Here is a 19,722-nt window from a genome sequence, read left to right as displayed (position 1 = left end):
GTTATTTTTTTTTATTTTACAGTCAAGTTTGTATTTATTTTAACTAGGTAGAATAGATACTAAATAGTTATTAACTATTCAATAACTCCCTAGCTAAAATAAATACAGCTAAAATAAATACAAATTTATCTGTAAAATAAAACCTTACCTAAGTTACACTAACACCTAACACTAAAATGAAATAAACTAAATTAAATACAATTAAATAAATTAAATTAGCTAAAACACAAAAAACACTAAATTACAGAAAATAAAAAACAAATTACAATATCTTTAAACTAATTACACTTAATCTAATAGCCCTATCAAAATAACCCCCCCCCCAAAAATAAAAAAAAACCCTAGCCTAAACTAAACTATCAATAGCCCTTAAAAGGGCCTTTTGCGGGGCATTGCCCCATATAAATCATCTCTTTTACCTGTAATAAAAAATACAAACAACCCCCAGACAGTAAAACCCACCACCCACACAACCAACCCCCCAAATAAAAGACTAACTAAAAAAAATCTAAGCTCCCCATTGCCCTGAAAAGGGAATTTGTATGGGCATTGCCCTTAAAAGGGCATTAAGCTCTATTGCAGGCCCAAAACCCTAACCTAAAAAATAAACCCACCCAATAGACCCTTAAAAAAATCCTAACACTAACCCCAGAAGATTCATTTACCGGGAAAAGTCTTCATCCAAGCGGCAAGATGTCCTCAACGAAGCCGGCAGAAGTGGTCCTCCAGGCGGGCAGAATTCTATCAGCCAATCGGAATCTAAGGGACGCCATCTTGGATGTCATTTAAAGGTACATTCATTTGTTGTTAGTCCGTCGGAAGAAGAGGATGCTCCGTGTCGGATGTCTTGAAGATGGACCCGCTCCGCGCCGGAAGGATGAAGATAGAAGATGTCGTCTGGATGAAGACTACTGCCCGTCTGGAGGACCACTTCTGCCGGCTTCGTTGAGGACATCTTGCCGCTTGGATGAAGACTTTTCCCGGTAAGTGAATCTTCGGGGGTTAGTGTTAGGATCTTTTTAAGGGTGTATTGGGTGGGTTTATTTTTTTAAGTTAGGGCTTTGGGCCTGCAATAGAGCTAAATGCCCTTTAAAGGGCAATGCCCATCCAAATGCCCTTTTCAGGGCAATGGGGAGCTTAGGTTTTTTTAGTTCGGCTTTTATTTGGGGGGTTGGTTGTGTGGGTGGTGGGTTTTACTGTTGGGGGGGTTGTTTGTATTTTTCTTTACAGGTAAAAGAGCTGATTTCTTTGGGGCAATGCCCCGCAAAAGGCCCTTTTAAGGGCTATTGATAGTTTAGTTTAGGCTAGGGTTTTTTTTTATTGGGGGGGGGCTTTTTTATTTTGATAGGGCTATTAGATTAAGTGTAATTAGTTTAAAGATCTTATAATTTGTTTTTTATTTTCTGTAATTTAGTGTGTTTTTTTGTGATTTAGCTAATTTAATTTATTTTATTTAATTGTATTTAATTTAGTTAATTTATTTAATTGTAGTGTAGTGTTAGGTGTAAGTGTAACTTAGGTTAGGTTTTATTTTACAGGTAAATTTGTATTTATTTTAGCTAGGTAGTTATTAAATAGTTAGTAACTATTTAGTAACTATTCTACCTAGTTAAAATAAATACAAACTTGCCTGTAAAATAAAAATAAACCCTAAGCTTGATACGATGTAACTATTAGTTATATTGTAGCTAGCTTAGGGTTTATTTTATAGGTAAGTATTTAGTTTTAAATAGGAATTATTTAGGTAATAATAGTAATTTTTTTTAGATTTATTTTAATTATATTTAGGTTAGGGGGTGTTAGGGTTTGAGTTAGACTTAGGTTTAGGGGTTAATACATTTTGAATAGTGGCTGCGACGTTGGGGGCGGCAGATTAGGGGTTAATACGTTTAGGTAGGTTGCGGCAACATTGGGGGCGGCAGATTAAGGGTTAATAAATATAATGTAGGTGTCGGCAATGTTGGGGCAGCAGATTAGGGGTTAATAAGTATAATGTAGGTGGCGGCGATGGAAGTATTCAAATTCCCATTATAGTCATCTAGACAGATCATTTCAAAGCAAGTTAAGGTATGGATTGGTAAACCAAATAAACAATTGAAAAAGTACTTTGATCATCTTTCAATATAATGTTTAGCAACAATATAATTGTGTCAGTCAAATAAATTAATATGCAGGTCACAGATTTATCAGCTATATAGATGCCACAAATGTAACATTCAACCTTATACGTAATTTGTATGTTGACACCCCCATCCACTGTCATATGCAATCATAGAAATGTGTTTATTGGTTTACTCAAATTAGCTGTATACCTACACTACAGGTGGCCCTCGTTTTACAACGGTTCAATTTACACCGTTTCAGAATAACAACCTTTTTTTTCTAGTCATGTGACTTCTATTGAAAAGCATTGAGAAACAGTGCATTTATTAAAATAGCCAGTAGGTGGAGCTGTCTGCTTGTGTTGCAGCAAAGACAAGCAAGCTGAAATTAATCAGTTTAACTAGACCTGAGCTATCGAGCAGATTTCAAAGGAACAAGATCTTCCTGTCTATAAATCAGTCCAGATTGGAATGCATAGAAAGAACTGTTTGCAGAAAAATGCAAGTGAAATCTGTGTTGTGTGATTATTTTATTAGGTTTATAATGCTGTTTAGCATTTAAAGTCTTCATTTCAAAGCTTTAAAAATAATGTATTAGGTGTTACTTATGACAATTTTGAGAGGGGCCTGGAACCTATCTCCCTCACTTCCTATTGACTTACATTATAAACTGGGTTTCAATTTACAATGGTTTTGATTTACAACCATTCCTTCTGGAACCTAACCCCGGCGTAAACTGAGGGTTACCTGTAATATATTTTGAATAGTAACATTTCTGAAATTAATCTGATTTTATGTTTTGGAATCTTGTTTCTGGGAATCATCCCCCTCATAAGATGTTAATTCATTACATTCTTTATTTGTTACCTTCTCACATATCTGTCACGTCAAAGGCTTTACCTTTTTCTGCAATGCTGCATCACTTCATATAAAAATACTATGTATAGCATTCTTGCCTAACTTTTTTTTTTTATATTAGCCATTTTTTTAATTTGATGATACTTTGCAGGCAGAAGATCATCATTTCATTAATATCTGTATAATGCTTGTTAACTTGCTTGTCTTACAGATTCATTGCCCAGAATATAATGAGGTTGCAGCGTTTTGGGATTACTCACATACTGAATGCAGCTGAAGGGAATTCTTTCATGCATGTGAACACAAATGCCGCCTTCTACAAAGGCACTGGAATTACCTATCACGGTATTAAAGCGAACGACAGACCAAACTTTGACCTCAGCTCTTATTTTGAAGAAGCTTCAGACTTTATCGACAAGGCGCTGGCACAAAAGGATGGTGCGTTATCATAAGACCTAATATATGTTTTTTATTCTTTTATAGTTTTCATGTAGTGTACACTGTGCATTAAAGGGATATGAAACTCAAAAATTATATTTCTTTCCTAAGATATGGCGAGTCCACAGCTTGAGTAATTACTGTTGGGAATATCACTCCTGGCCAGCAGGAGGATGCAAAGAGCACTACAGTTAAACTGTTAAGTATCACTCCCTTACCCACAACCCCCAGTCATTCTCTTTTCCTTCGGTGCATGGAAGAGATAAAGTTTAGGTGTCTGAAGAATTTTTTTTTTATTTAATCTACAAGCAAGTGTTGGGGTATAGCCGTATTCCACCTCATTCCTTGCATTCGTGTAGTGGTGGCTTTAAAGCAGTTAGGATCTTGTAAAGAGGTACTTACTGATTTCCTAACAATTGCTGCCCTGGTTTAGAAAGCCAGAGTTGGCTACTCTGTTCTTTCTTTTTCAAAGGTCTCTGTGAAGAACTATGTCTTCTCATACCTTGCAACTGTCTACATGCCGGACAGTGGAGCAGGTAAGTGCTTTTTCTTGCAGTTGGGGAGACCATGCACTTAAGTTAAAATACACTGTTTTTTTTTTTATTGGGACATAGATAATCCTGTTGTATGGGTTACCCTGGGGCATGAAGCAGGCACTGTAGCATGTGTGAGACTCACGTAAAATTTTAAAAAGAAAGGGTAATTTGTATTAGGCTTTATTTTCTGACACATATTTACTTGATAAAACAATACAAGTTTAAACTGAAAGTAAGGCTGGATTTTCTATTTCAGCAGTTTATTAATTTCCCCTTTGCTTTAAAATAAAATGATGCAACATTTTAAATTGTCCGGTCTCTGTGTTGCAGCAGTAATTTGAGCTTGGCAGTTGCGGTCACATGACCGGCTTTACTTCATAACGTTTCTGAGGAAAAAAGTAGTTTTTCTCCATTTCTGGGTGATCCGGTCATAATTGGTAGCGATAAGGCACCTCAGTAATTGAGGTGTGGGGTTGCCTGAGGGGTATTTTAGAAGTTTATTTGATGTTTATTAAATGTTTTTTCTAACTTTTCTCACATAATTTTAGCTGGAGATCAATCCTAATTTGAGATAAAATTTAAAGTGTATTTTTTCCTTAGCTTATTTTAATTGAATGTTAAAATATTTGAAACTTATCTGTACAAGTTTATTTACTGTTTCACAACATGTCTGATATGGAGCAAGAGCCTGCTCTCATGAATTCATGCTTATTATGTTTAGATGCACAAATTGCAGCTCCTATGCAATTGTGTTCTTCATGTGTCAAGAAAACCTTGCAAAATAAAGGTAAACTTTTTAAGCCTAATGTCTCTCAGGATGATGCTGTTAAAATAATATCTCAGCTTTCTCCTGCTACGTCCCAAGCCTCAATGGCGTCACATGCAATGCCCTGCGGTTCCTCTATAACTCCTAGTAGAGTTTATTTAAAAGCAGAAATTGCTGCCCAGGTATCTTCAGCGGTATCTGCAGCATTAGCTGCCATTCCCAGATTACAGGGAAAACGCAAGAGGAAATCTAGAAATTCAAAAAGTAAGGTGTCTGTCCTCAGTTCTGCTTCCCAAGGCGCCCTTTCTCATAAGTCTGTTGAGGAAGATGCATCAGGACTTTCTGAGGGTGAAATCTCAGATTCGGACCGTATAATTTTTTGTTCTGAGACTGAGGTGGTATCCTTCAGATTTAAGCTTGAACACCTTTGTGTATTGTTAAAGGAGGTTTTCAGCTACTTTAGATGACTCCGATACCCCTGCCGTTGTCACTCCTAAGAAATCTAGTAAAAAATTGTTTCTTTGATGAACCTTCCACTTTGGAGGTTTTTCCTGTGCCGGACCATGCCAGGGAGATGTCTTTTTCCCCATCTTCCATTTTTAAGAAAATGTTTCCTGTTGAGGATTCCATTAAAGACCATTGGTATACTGTACCCAAAGTTGAAGGGGCCATTTCCACTCTGGCTAAGAGAACCACTATTCCTATTGAGGATAGCTGCTCTTTTAAGGATCCAATGGACAAGAAGCTGGAGGCTTATTTGAAAAAGTTTTATGTTCATCAAGGTCTCCAATGGCAACCTGCCGTGTGTATTGCCACTGTGACTAGTGCGGCATCTTATTGGTTCAACGCCTTGTCTGATTCTCTTCAAGTAGAGACTTCCTTGGATGAAATTCAGGATAGGATTTAAGCTCCTAAATTGACCAATTCCTTTATTGCAGGTGCCATTTTACAGGTTGTTAGACTAGGAGCTAAAACTTCTAGTTTCGCTGTTTTAGCCCGCAGGGCGTTATGGTTGAAATCCTGGTCTGCGGACGTTTCCTGTAAAGTCAAGCTTCTGGTGATTCAGGGCAAAACCTTGTTTGACAGAAATTATCTCTGATATTACGGGTGGAAAAGGTTTTTTAGCAAGAGTCCATGAGCTAGTGACGTATGGGATATACATTCCTACCAGGAGGGGCAAAGTTTCCCAAACCTCAAAATGCCTATAAATACACCCCTCACCACACCCACAAATCAGTTTTACAAACTTTGCCTCCTATGGAGGTGGTGAAGTAAGTTTGTGCTAGATTCTACGTTGATATGCGCTCCGCAGCAGGTTGGAGTCCGGTTTTCCTCTCAGCGTGCAGTGAATGTCAGAGGGATGTGAGGAGAGTATTGCCTATTTGAATTCAATGATCTCCTTCTATGGGGTCTATTTCATAGGTTCTCTGTTATCGGTCATAGAGATTCATCTCTTACCTCCCTTTTCAGATCGACGATATACTCTTATTTATATACCATTACCTCTGCTGATTTTCGTTTCAGTACTGGTTTGGCTTTCTACAACATGTAGATGAGTGTCCTGGGGTAAGTAAGTCTTATTTTCTGTGACACTCTAAGCTATGGTTGGGCACTTTTTTATAAAGTTCTAAATATATGTATTCAAACATTTATTTGCCTTGACTCAGGATGTTTAACATTCCTTATTTCAGACAGTCAGTTTCATATTTGGGATAATGCATATGAATAAATCAATTTTTTTCTTACCTTAAAATTTGACTTTTTCCCTGTGGGCTGTTAGGCTCGCGGGGGCTGAAAATGCTTCATTTTATTGCGTCATTCTTGGCGCTGACTTTTTTGGCGCAAAATTTTTTTCTTCTGTTTCCGGCGTCATACGTGTCGCCGGAAGTTGCGTCATTTTTGAAGTTCTTTTGCGCCAAAAGTGTCGGCGTTCCGGATGTGGTGTCAATTTTGGCGCCAAAAGCATTTAGGCGCCAAATAATGTGGGCGTCATTTTTGGCGCTAAAAAAATATGGGCGTCACTATTGTCTCCACATTATTTAAGTCTCATTATTTATTGCTTCTGGTTGCTAGAAGCTTGTTCACTGGCATTTTTTCCCATTCCTGAATCTGTCATTTAAGGAATTTGATCAATTTTGCTTTATATGTTGTTTTTTCTATTACATATTGCAAGATGTCCCACATTGAAACTGAGTCAGAAGATACTTCTGGAAAATCGCTGCCTGGTGCTGGAGCTACCAAAGCTAAGTGTATCTGCTGTAAACTTATGGTATCTGTTCCTCCAGCTGTTGTTTGTACTGTTTGTCATGACAAACTTGTTAATGCAGATAATATTTCCTTTAGTACTGTTACATTACCTGTTGCTGTTCCGTCAACATCTAATACTCAGAGTGTTCCTGATAACATAAGAGATTTTGTTTCTAAATCCATTAAGAAGGCTATGTCTGTTATTCCTCCTTCTAGTAAACGTAAAAAGTCTTTTAAAACTTCTCATTTTTCAGATGAATTTTTAAATGAACATCATCATTCTGATTCTGATAATGGTTCTTCTGGTTCAGAGGATTCTGTCTCAGAGGTTGATGCTGATAAATCTTCATATTTATTTAAAATGGAATTTATTCGTTCTTTACTTAAAGAAGTCCTAATTGCATTAGAAATTGAGGATTCTGGTCCTCTTGATACTAAATCTAAACATTTAGATAAGGTTTTTAAATCTCCTGTAGTTATTCCAGAAGTTTTTCCTGTCCCTGGTGCTATTTCTGAAGTAATTTCCAGGGAATGGAATAATTTGGGTAATTCATTTACTCCTTCTAAACGTTTTAAGCAATTATATCCTGTGCCATCTGACAGATTAGAGTTTTGGGACAAAATCCCTAAGGTTGATGGGGCTGTCTCTACTCTTGCTAAGCGTACTACTATTCCTACGGCAGATGGTACTTCCTTTAAGGATCCTTTAGATAGGAAAATTGAATCATTTCTAAGAAAAGCTTACTTGTGTTCAGGTAATCTTCTTAGACCTGCTATATCTTTAGCGGATGTTGCTGCAGCTTCAACTTTTTGGTTAGAAGCTTTAGCGCAACAAGTAACAGATCATAATTCTCATAGCATTATTATTCTTCTTCAACATGCTAATAATTTTATTTGTGATGCCATCTTTGATATCATTAGAGTTGATGTCAGGTATATGTCTCTAGCTATTTTAGCTAGAAGAGCTTTATGGCTTAAAACTTGGAATGCTGATATGTCTTCTAAGTCTACTCTGCTTTTCCTTTCTTTCCAGGGTAATAAATTGTTTGGTTCTCAGTTGCATTCTATTATCTCAACTGTTACTGGAGGGAAAGGAACTTTTTTACCACAGGATAAAAAATCTAAAGGTAAATTTAGGTCTAATAATCGTTTTCGTTCCTTTCGTCACAACAAGGAACAAAAACCTGATCCTTCATCCTCAGGAGCGGTATCAGTTTGGAAACCATCTCCAGTCTGGAATAAATCCAAGCCTTTTAGAAAATCAAAGCCAGCTCCTAAGTCCACATGAAGGTGCGGCCCTCATTCCAGCTCAGCTGGTAGGGGGCATATTACGTTTTTTTCAAAGAAATTTGGATCAATTCCGTTCACAATCTTTGGATTCAGAACATTGTTTCAGAAGGGTACAGAATTGGCTTCAAGATAAGGCCTCCTGCAAAGAGATTTTTTCTTTCCCGTGTCCCAGTAAACCCAGCGAAGGCTCAAGCATTTCTGAAATGTGTTTCAGATCTAGAGTTGGCTGGAGTAATTATGCCAGTTCCAGTTCTGGAACAGGGACTGGGTTTTATTCAAATCTCTTCATTGTACCAAAGAAGGAGAATTCCTTCAGACCAGTTCTGGATCTAAAAATATTGAATCGTTATGTAAGGATACCAACATTCAAATGGTAACTGTAAGGACTATCCTGCCTTTTGTTCAGCAAGGGCATTATATGTCTACAATAGATTTACAGGATGCATATCTGCATATTCCGATTCATCCAGATCACTATCAGTTTCTGAGATTCTCTTTCCTAGACAAGCATTACCAGTTTGTGGCTCTGCCGTTTGGCCTAGCTACAGCTCCAAGAATTTTTACAAAGGTTCTCGGTGCCCTTCTGTCTGTAATCAGAGAACAGGGTATTGTGGTATTTCCTTATTTGGACGATATCTTGGTACTTGCTCAGTCTTCACATTTAGCAGAATCTCATACGAATCAACTTGTGTTGTTTCTTCAACATCATGGTTGGAGGATCAATTTACCAAAAAGTTCATTGATTCCTCAGACACAGGTAACCTTTTTAGGTTTCCAGATAGATTCAGTGTCCATGACTCTATCTTTGACAGACAAAAGACGTCTAAAATTGATATCAGCTTGTCGAAACCTTCAGTCACAATCATTCCCTTCGGTAGCCTTATGCATGGAAATTCTAGGTCTTATGACTGCTGCATCGGACGCGATCCCCTTTGCTCGTTTTCACATGCGGCCTCTTCAGCTCTGTATGCTGAACCAGTGGTGCAGGGATTACACAAAGATATCTCAATTAATATCTTTAAAACCGATTGTACGACACTCTCTGACGTGGTGGACAGATCACCATCTTTTAGTTCAGGGGGCTTCTTTTGTTCTTCCGACCTGGACTGTAATTTCAACAGTCTTACAGGTTGGGGAGCTGTGTGGGGGTCTCTGACAGCACAAGGGGTTTGGGAATCTCAGGAGGTGAGATTACCAATCAATATTTTGGAACTCCGTGCAATTTTCAGAGCTCTTCAGTCTTGGCCTCTTCTAAAGAGAGAATCGTTCATTTGTTTTCAGACAGACAATGTCACAACTGTGGCATACATCAATCATCAAGCAGGGACTCACAGTCCTCTGGCTATGAAAGAAGTATCTCGAATTCTGGTATGGGCGGAATCCAGCTCCTGTCTAGTTTCTGCGGTTCATATCCCAGGTATAGACAATTGGGAAGCGGATTATCTCAGTCGCCAAAAGTTACATCCGGGCGAATGGTCTCTTCACCCAGAGGTATTTCTTCAGATTGTTCAAATGTGGGGACTTCCAGAAATAGATTTGATGGCCTCTCATCTAAACAAGAAACTTCCCAGGTATCTGTCCAGATCCAGGGATCCTCAAGCGGTAGCAGTGGATGCATTGTCACTTCCTTGGAAGTATCATCCTGCCTATATCTTTCCGCCTCTAGTTCTTCTTCCAAGAGTAATCTCCAAGATTCTGAAGGAATGCTCGTTTGTTCTGCTGGTAGCTCCAGCATGGCCTCACAGGTTTTGGTATGCGGATCTTGTCCGGATGGCCTCTTGCCAACCGTGGACTCTTCCGTTAAGGCCAGACCTTCTGTCGCAAGGTCCTTTTTTCCATCAGGATCTCAAATCCTTAAATTTAAAGGTATGGAGATTGAACGCTTGATTCTTAGTCAAAGAGGTTTCTCTGACTCTGTGATTAATACTATGTTACAGGCTCGTAAATCTGTATCTAGGGAGATATATTATAGAGTCTGGAAGACTTATATTTCTTGGTGTCTTTCTCATCATTTTTCCTGGCATTCTTTTAGAATTCCGAGAATTTTACAGTTTCTTCAGGATGGTTTGGATGAAGGTTTGTCTGCAAGTTCCTTGAAAGGACAAATCTCTGCTCTTTCTGTCTTTTTTTCACAGAAAGATTGCTAATCTTCCTGATATTCATTGTTTTGTACAAGCTTTGGTTCGTATAAAACCTGTCATTAAGTCAATTTCTCCTCCTTGGAGTTTGAATTTGGTTCTGGGGGCTCTTCAAGCTCCTCCGTTTGAACCTATGCATTCATTGGACATTAAATTACTTTCTTGGAAAGTTTTGTTTCTTTTGGCCATCTCTTCTGCCAGAAGAGTTTCTGAATCATCTGCTCTTTCTTGTGAGTCTCCTTTTCTGATTTTTCACCAGGATAAGGCGGTGTTGCGAACTTCTTTTAAATTTTTACCTAAGGTTGTGAATTCCAACAACATTAGTAGAGAAATTGTGGTTCCTTCATTATGTCCTAATCCTAAGAATTCTAAGGAGAAATCATTGCATTCTTTGGATGTAGTTAGAGCTTTGAAATATTATGTTGAAGCTACTAAGAATTTCCGAAAGACTTCTAGTCTATTTGTTATCTTTTCCGGTTCTAGGAAAGGTCAGAAGGCCTCTGCCATTTCTTTGGCATCTTGGTTGAAATCTTTAATTCATCATGCTTATGTTGAGTCGGGTAAAACTCTGCCTCAAAGGATTACAGCTCATTCTACTAGGTCAGTTTCTTCAGGACGTTTAGGAATGAAGCTTCGGTTGATCAGATTTGCAAAGCAGCAACTTGGTCTTCTTTGCATACTTTTACTAAATTCTACCATTTTGATGTGTTTTCTTCTTCAGAAGCTGTCTTTGGTAGAAAAGTACTTCAGGCAGCTGTTTCAGTTTGAATCTAATGCTTATATTTTCAGTTTTTTTCTTTATAAGATTTAAACTTTATTTTTGGGTGTGGATTTTTTTTAGTGGAATTGGCTGTCTTTATTTTATCCCTCCCTCTCTAGTGACTCTTGCGTGGAAGATCCACATCTTGGGTAGTCATTATCCCATACGTCACTAGCTCATGGACTCTTGCTAATTACATGAAAGAAAACATAATTTATGTAAGAACTTACCTGATAAATTAATTTCTTTCATATTAGCAAGAGTCCATGAGGCCCACCCTTTTTTTGTGGTGGTTATGATTTTTTTGTATAAGCACATTTATTCCAATTCCTTATATTTATGCTTCGCACTTTTTTCTTATCACCCCACTTCTTGGCTATTCGTTAAACTGATTTGTGGGTGTGGTGAGGGGTGTATTTATAGGCATTTTGAGGTTTGGGAAACTTTGCCCCTCCTGGTAGGAATGTATATCCCATACGTCACTAGCTCATGGACTCTTGCTAATATGAAAGAAATGAATTTATCAGGTAAGTTCTTACATAAATTATGTTTTTTTTCTACCTCAAGATAAGAAGAATAGGCCTAAAGGACGTCAGAGTAATTGTTGTACCTTTCGTAACTTCAGAGGAAAGCCTTCCCCTTTTTCTTCCAAGCAGGAACAATCCAAGTCTTCTTGGAAACCCAATCAGTCTTAGAACAAGGGGAAACAATCAAAGAAACCCGCAGCTGATTCCAAATCAGCATGAAGGGTTTGCTCCCAATCCGGGATCGGATCAGGTGGGGGGCAAACTTTCTCAGTTCTCTCAAGCCTGGATACAAGATGTCCCAGATCCCTGGACTATGGACATAGTATCCCAGGGTTACAAATTGTAATTCAGGACTTTTCCTCCTTGAGGCAGATTCCTTCTCTCAAGATTATCTGCAGACCAGATAAAGAGGTGTTCTTGAAATGTATACAACATATTTACTCCCTAGGAGTGATAGTTCCAGTGCAAGAACAGGGTTTTGGGTTGTACTCCAACCTATTTGTGGTTCCCAAAAAAGAGGGAACTTTCTGTCCCATTCTGTTTAGACTTGAAGTGTCTAAACAAGTTTTTCAAAGTTCCATCCTTCAAGATGGAGACTATACGCTTCATTCTTCCTTTAGTACAAGAGGGTCACTTCATGACAACCATAGACCTAAATGATGCATATATTTGTGTTCCTATTCATAGGGACCATCACAGATTCCTGAGATTTGCCTTTCTGGACAAATATTTCCTGTTTGTGGCACTTCTATTTGGTTTAGCCACGGCTCCCAGAATTTTTTTAAAGGTTCTGGGGGCTCTTTTGTTCTTAAACGGAAAGGGTCCACAGCTGCATTCATTACTTTTGGGAATTAAGAACCTGGCCACCAGGAGGAGGCAAAGACACCCCAGCAAAAGGCTTAAATACCTCCCCCACTTCCCTCATCCCCCAGTCATTCTTTGACTTTCGTCACAGGAGGTTGACAGAGAAGTGTCAGAAATTTGAAAGATAGTCTCTTATGGAGGGTAGTACTCTTTGAAATGGGACAGGAGTTTTAAATAATGCTGTCAGCCTCTCAGTGAGAGCATGGATGAAAGTTAGAGTTCGGAGATGCAGGGAGTGTTGTCTCTGTGAAACTATCACGACTCATGTTAACAGCTCCTTGGCAATCAGCGTTGACGAGTTTTGCTGCCTGCCTTTTTTCACTTGAAGGGCAGTGATCCTGTTTCACGGCGTAGATTCCGGTAAGATCATTTCCTTTTATTTCAATATGGGAATGTAATGTTAACAAAATAAGTCAGGGTCCCAGTGATACTTGGGCTCAGGGCTATTTGGAACATGACGGCCTTATCATCAGACTGGCACCCCTTTTTTGCTAAGCTTACACGGTGCACCGCGTGACCGGGTGTGGTCACAGTGTACCTCCATTTCCCTACTCTGACTGAGTGATGATGGAGAGAGTCTGTTCATTGGTTGTCTGGTTCACAGGAGGTGGTGAGTGCCCCAGCCATTGGGGGGTGTAAAGTGCCGTTTAGCTTTTGTCCATTTTTGCAATCTCCATATTTGCAATCTCCAAGTTATGGAGGATTCTGATTTTTTAGAGATGGACATCTCCGACTCGGAGTATGCATCTTGTGAGGAGTATGAAATGGGCCAGATTATCCATGCCCATCAGTTATGTTCCGATTGCCGTGCTAGAGTACTCTCTTCCCTCGATTCAGGGAGTGTAGAGTGCATTGAGCCATCCGCCCCTGAGGATTCCATGTCCAGTGAGGTGCGTGCCCCAGAACTTTCTTTTGCTACGCAAGCAGGTGTCCCTAGGGCTGTTACTCCTTCTCCAGAATGTGGCTTGTTTCCTCCAGATGTTACGGCATGGTTCTGCATGGCCACATCTATGGCACATTTATATCTCCCAAGAGAAGTATTTCTAAGATACTGTCTGTGATCTGTTAACCAGGGTCCGTCGAGTGTGAGATTGCCTGAGTCAGTTTGACCTTCTGGGGAAGCAATGGCCTCTGAGGCTTCAGGAGCCCCTCCTTTGGGGCCGGGGTTGTCTATTGATCCGGCGGGGGAGCATTTTGCCTTCCATTATAGACTGGCATGCCTTTGTGTAGTACTAAGGCATGTTTTGGCGGTGCTGGAGGATTCCGGTCCTACTGGGCCAAGGGATCCTTAGTCTTCTGTGCCGGAGTGCAAATTGGGTCAGACGTATGGGGATGAAGCCAATCTCCTTCATGTTGATCCGGTTAGAATGTGTTTAATTTGATTTTATGAAGCTCATGTTTGTTATAGTTTCCGTTTTTGGGAATGTTTCTTCTTTGAAACTGGTACTTGCGATTTTGTGGTTGCATCAGCACTTCCTCAGAAGTTGTGCAGTACTATATAATGCATAGTTATGTTTATAGTTTATGTTATCTATCCCTTCAGGAGCCTTGATTTTCCTTGGACAGTTTGGAGTATTCTCATGCCAGACGGGTCCTGGTCGGGCACTAAATGCGGTTCCTTACGGTTCATGTCACCCACTTGGTGCCGATGTACTGGTTACCCTGTCGGGTGCTAGGTCGTTTACTTTGAGAAGTGTTTGTGTTTTTCTTGTTGCCTCCTTTTTAGAAGGAGGAGGGCTGCTCGGGCCCCCATCCTATTCTACTATTGGGTGGGCCTCTACTATGGCTTAGTGGTAACATGACTGATTATCAAACTCAAGATTAGGAGGTTAAACCCACCCCCATGGGCTAAACTTAGGGTATTCCGGGATCAGAGCCTGCTGAGGCTCATCGTTTGAGACCTTTGGCCTTGGAAACAAGCTTTTCCATTCCCATTGAGTTTGGAGGTTTGGATGACCTCTAGGCGTCGGGGATATCGGATGGATATTGATTTCGTTTTCACTCTTGGTACCTTCTTGATGTCTTATTTTTGTGACTCATACCGGGCACCTCTCGTGGGGCTAATTTGTCCCCTTCTCCGGTGGTCGGGTCATCCATGTTTGGAAGTCTGGGTATGTCCTTGTTACTTCCCCCTTTAATATGTTGCACTTTTGTTTTTCCCTGGCATTCTCCCCTGGTCATCTTGTCTGCCAGGAGTTGTGAGGCTTCCACTGTGTTTTCCTGTGTGATACAGGATTTCTGGGAGACTGAGCCAGTAAGGGTCTTTTGGAGATATTATCCTCTTCTCATCTTACGGACTGGTTTGGAGCCTCTCCCTTGTAATCCTATGGTCTTTAGAGAGGGGTGTTACCTTTCGACTCTCTAAGAGATCTATCTCTTTGGGTTTACAGCAGTGGATCTGGGATCCAGTTGCACCTTCAGGTGTTGATTGCCCTCTTCCTAGACCTGTTAAGGTGGCTCCTTGGCCTCTTTTGGTCTGTAGCTCTTTCAAGCGTCCAATGTCCAGGGACATTGGGATATGGGAGTGCTCTGTAGGGGGCATTCCTCCATTTGTGATCACTGGATGGTCCTTTTGGGCTTAGAACAATGACCAGTCTCGGGTTCTGGGGGCCTGGCTTATGACCATGTCTCTTGTCTGAGTTTCGGAGTCTGGATCTGGATCGGTCCTAGGTGAAACCAGCTGCAGCTATTAGCACCTTGAATGTGTGCCCACATGCTGTTTTCAATCGGTTTCAAGCCTTTTAGGTTCTACATCTTCCGCTTGTCACTTAAGGGATGATTTGGTATCTGCCCGAGGGCTAGTTTTGCTTTCTTTCAGGTGAGATCTTACGGTTGTTGTTAGGGGCAGCTATTGCACCTTGATGTGAGCTCGTGGGTTGGTTTCAACTGACCCGTCAGTATCCTATTAAGGGTTTTTACCATTTATTTCTCTCTTCACCAAGCCTCTGGCTGAGGAAGCGGTTCCTTTATGTTTACCCTCCTTCAGGAAGGTCTTGCAGTGTTTCAGTGTCCATGATGCCTCATAGCTCTTCCTTTTCTCGTTTTTCGAGGGGTGCTGCCCTCCTTTTTTGTGCAAGAGGTCATAGGGCTGGGTTCTGGTACTGGGACACTGTAGTTAGTGTCCTATCTTCCTTAGCTGGGAGTGGTCCTTTTCAGGAAGGGAGCTGTGTAGAGTTGTTTTCCTTGCCCCCCCCCCCTGTTTTCTTCTGAGGGGTGGTCTGGAAAATGTTGTATTCTTGCATCTGACATTGCCAATTTTTTGAATTAGGTCCATTACCTTGGAAGTGGGGGGGGGGGGTCAGGGATCTGGCTGCTCTGTTAAATAGACCATGTTCTTCCAGTCGCTGCAGGTCTAAGCGGCCTTAGGGTTATCTCCCTGCCTTGTGGCTGAGGGTTGAAGTTGATCCTGCGGTGGCAGCTCTTTAACCTTGTTCCTGCCTTGGTGGGGGTCACGGTGTTAAAGGGACATTAAATGATTCATGATTCAGATAGAGAATACAATTTTAAACAACTTTCTAATTTACTTATATTATCTAATTTGCTTTATTCTCTTGATTTTCTTTCCTGAAAAGCATATCTAGATAGGTTCAGTAGCTGCTGATTGGTGGCTGCACATAGATGCCTCATGTGATTGGCTGATCCATGTGCATTGCTATTTCTTCAACAAAGGATATCTAAATAAAGACGCAAATTAGATAATAGAGGTAAATTGGAATGTTGTTTAAAATTGTATTCTCTGTCTGAATCATGAAAGAAAATTTTTGGGTTTAATGTCCCTTTAATCCTTCTACTGGTCGCTCATGCTGCTGGTGTTGGATGTTTTTCTAAGGTTCTAGACAAGAGTTTCGACTAGACTTTTTTGGCATTCTCTGTGGGATGGTCATGTTGGTTTAGGGTCAGCTTTGCTGTCTTGAGGCTGGAGTTTGCGAGTTCTTGTTCAGAGGTGGCTATGTGTCACGAGAGAGTTTTTTTTTCCGATGGGATAATCATCCTTGTCTGCAGGTTCCAAAAATGTTTTCGGTTTATGTGGGTTTCCTAACTATGTTTGACTAGTTTTGCTACTGTGTCTGCTAGGCCAGGGTACAGTGGGGGGCTTGTGGCTTCCTTGTGGTACCATAAGTCATATGGTGTTGTGTCAGGGATCTGAGGTTAAACCTTAGGTTTTTTGTGATCGCACTTTTTTAGGTGTAGTGTTCATCTCTGGTCCTTGCCCTTCTAGGGAGTTCTTCCCTGGGCGGTTGTATTTAGCAACTTGAGGTTTGCCTTAGTTGTTTCGAGGTTTCTTTCCTTTGTTGGTGGTCCTTTAGACATCTTATGGGTCCTTCGTTTTCCCCCTTGGGGTTAGGTGAAGGTCACTACTTCGGGGCAAGGGTTAGTTCTGTGTGATGAGAAAACCCGTGGGACTTGGTTTTTTTTGTGCTTGATGGATCTAGGGATCTGAGTGGTCTTTAGCTTGGCTTGTAGGTTATTTAACTGATGGACAGTTACTGGGTCCTTTTTGGTTTTTAACCCCTCGTTCTAAGTGTTACAGTTTTTTTTAGGGTGTTGGGTTTTTTTCAGGCTGTGGTGCCCTTTGAAGGGGCCGCCTTCTGTACCTGCCCTTTTGTTTGCATTCAGTGTCCTCTATAGCTTGGGTATTGTTTTCCCAAAAGTAATGAATGCAGCTGTGGACTTTTCCCGTTTTAGAAGAAAAACTTAAATTATGCTTACTTGATCATTTTCTTTTCTTCTGACAGGAAGAGTCCACAGCTCCCCCGCCTGTGCTTTATATGAGGCGGCGGTATTTGTTTTCTTCTGGCACCTTTTTCACCCTGATATTTCTCCTACTGTTCATTGTTCCCTTTGACAGAATGACTGGGGGATGAGGGAAGTTGGGGAGGTATTTAAGCCTTTGGCTGGGTTGCCTCCTCCCAGTGGCCAGGTTCTGAATTCCCAAAATTAATGAATGCAACTGTGGACTCTTCCCGTCAGAAAAAAAAAATGTATCAGGTAAGCATAATTTCAGTTTTTGGCAGTGATCCGTTCTTGTGGAATTGCTGTTGCACCCTAAATGGACGACCTATTGGTTCAGGTGCCATCTTTTCAACAAGCATAATCTCACACAGTTGTCTTTTCTTCGTTCCCATGGATGGAATGTGAATCTAGAAAAAAGCTCTCTTTCCCCTGCTACAAGAGTAGTGTTCTTAGGGACCATAATAGATTCTCTATTGATGAAGATTTTTCTGACAGAGGTCAGGAAAAACAAAATCATTTCCTCTTGCCTCTCACTTCAGGCTACTGCTCATCCTTCAGTGGCTCAATGTATGGAGGTAATCGGTCTGATGGTGGCTTCCATGGACATCATTCCTTTTTCTTGATTCCATTTGAGAGCTCTCCAGTTGTGCATGCTCAGACAATGGAAGGGCAACCATGCGGATCTATCTCCGAGAATAGAGTTAGTTCAGTCATCAAGGGAGGGCGATTTTCAATGCTCTATTGGCTTGGCCTCAGTTGTCCTCAGCCCAGTTTATCAGGTTCCAGTCAGACAACATAACCTATGTGGCTTAAATCAATCACCAGGGAGGAACTCTGAGTTACTTAGCCATGAAGGAGGTTACTTGGATTCTTCAGTGGGCAGAGGCCCACAATTGCTGTCTATCTGCCATCCACATTCCAGGAGTAGACTTCTGATAAACGGATTTTCTGAGCAGGCAGACAGACTTTTCATCCCGGGGAGTTGGAATGCTAGAGGTGTTTTCCAGCTTAGTCCTCAAATGGGGGGTGCCGGAGTTAGATCTGATTTTTTTCCTGTCAGAACGACAAGCTTCCAAGGTACGGTTCAAAGTAATGAGATCTGCAGGCCATTCTGATAGATGGAGTAGAATTAGAATTCCTAGAATTTTTATCTTTCCATCTAAAGGGGAGGAGAGTCCATGGCTTTATTCATTACTTGTGGGAATTAAGAACCTGACCACCAGGAGGAGGCAAAGACACCCCAGCCAAAGGCTTAAATACCTCCCCCAGTCATTCTTTGCCTTTCGTCACAGGAGGTTGGCAGAGAAGTGTCGGAAGATTCGGAGTAGTCTTTTATGGAGAGTAGTACTCTCCGAAATGGGACTGGAGTTTTAAGTAGTCCTGTCAGCCTCTCAGTAAGAGCATGGGTTAGAGTCCGGAGATACAGGGAGAGTCTTTCTGTGATACCATCCCGACTCACATTAACAGCTCCATAAGCAGTCAGCGTTGACGAGTTTCGCTGCCTACTTCCTGCACTCAAGTCCATGTCAGGAGCATTGCTACTACACTGTCACACTTGAGGGGCCGTGTTCCTGTTCCACGGCATAGATTCTGGTAAGATAGTTTCATTTTTTATATACATAATGATAACGCAAGAAAACCGGGTCACAGTGTGATGCCTTTTATCTTGATAGAATCAAGGGTTAATATCCCTGGAAGGGGGATTATTGAACAGGGGGGGGGGGTGTTTGTACATAATGTTATTTGTTGTGTCATTGCTGCAATATGTGTGAGATGAGGCTCTGCCTATGGTGGACTACAGGTTTCATTTTTGGGAGTTACTTTACGCGGCCGATTTGGCACATTTTTTCTCCCTAGTGCAGGGGCGGTCTTGCAAGGCACTCCATGTGACTGGGTGGGGCCTATTCAACTTCCTCTTCTTGACCACCGTTTGCAGGAGACAAAGCGTTTTTTTTTTTCTATGGTCCGGGTCTAAGGAGGTGGTGAGTGCCCCGGCCATTGGAAGTATAAAGGTGCCATTTATATAGTATATCTAGTCCGTAATAAAGGTGTAAGCTATGGAGGACTCTGATGCGGTTGGAGGGTACTCCCTCTTTAACAAAGTCTAATACCTGTGTTTATTGTGAGGAGGTTCTGGTAGATCCGCCTGCTTAACAGTGTTTCACATGCCTTGACAAGATTACTACATTTAGAAAGAATAAGATGTTTAGTACTACTGAGCCGTCCACCTTTGAGGGTTCTTCGTCCCGTGAGGTGCGTTCCCTACATTCATCTCCGATTACATATGCAGCTCCCCAGGGCACAACTAATCCTCCTGAGGGAGAGAGCCGCTGCTGGCCGACAGATCTTGAGGATCAACTACAAACGGCAGCATCTGCGGCGTTTAGTGCCTTACCCCATTCTGCTAAGCGCAAGCAAAACATTGCGGCCCGACCCAGGGGTCATCTACTCCAATGGATATC

At 41.0% G+C, this 19,722-nt stretch overlaps 1 protein-coding gene across 1 annotated transcript in view; it reads left to right on the top strand.

Annotated features, from left to right (window-relative positions):
* The window catches only part of DUSP3 (dual specificity phosphatase 3), a 423,172-nt gene that overhangs the window by 280,570 nt on the left and 122,880 nt on the right, over nt 1–19,722 (top strand). Inside the window, exon 2 of the mRNA XM_053699598.1 lies at nt 3,172–3,398. Within this exon, the coding sequence (XP_053555573.1) occupies nt 3,172–3,398 (227 nt within the window). The remainder of the gene's footprint in view (nt 1–3,171; nt 3,399–19,722) is intronic.

This window comes from Bombina bombina, chromosome 1 (genome assembly GCF_027579735.1).
Source record: "Bombina bombina isolate aBomBom1 chromosome 1, aBomBom1.pri, whole genome shotgun sequence".
In the NCBI taxonomy this organism is placed as follows: domain Eukaryota; kingdom Metazoa; phylum Chordata; class Amphibia; order Anura; family Bombinatoridae; genus Bombina; species Bombina bombina.
Note: the sequence above shows the minus strand (reverse complement) of the source record. Positions and strands in the feature narration are given on the sequence as shown.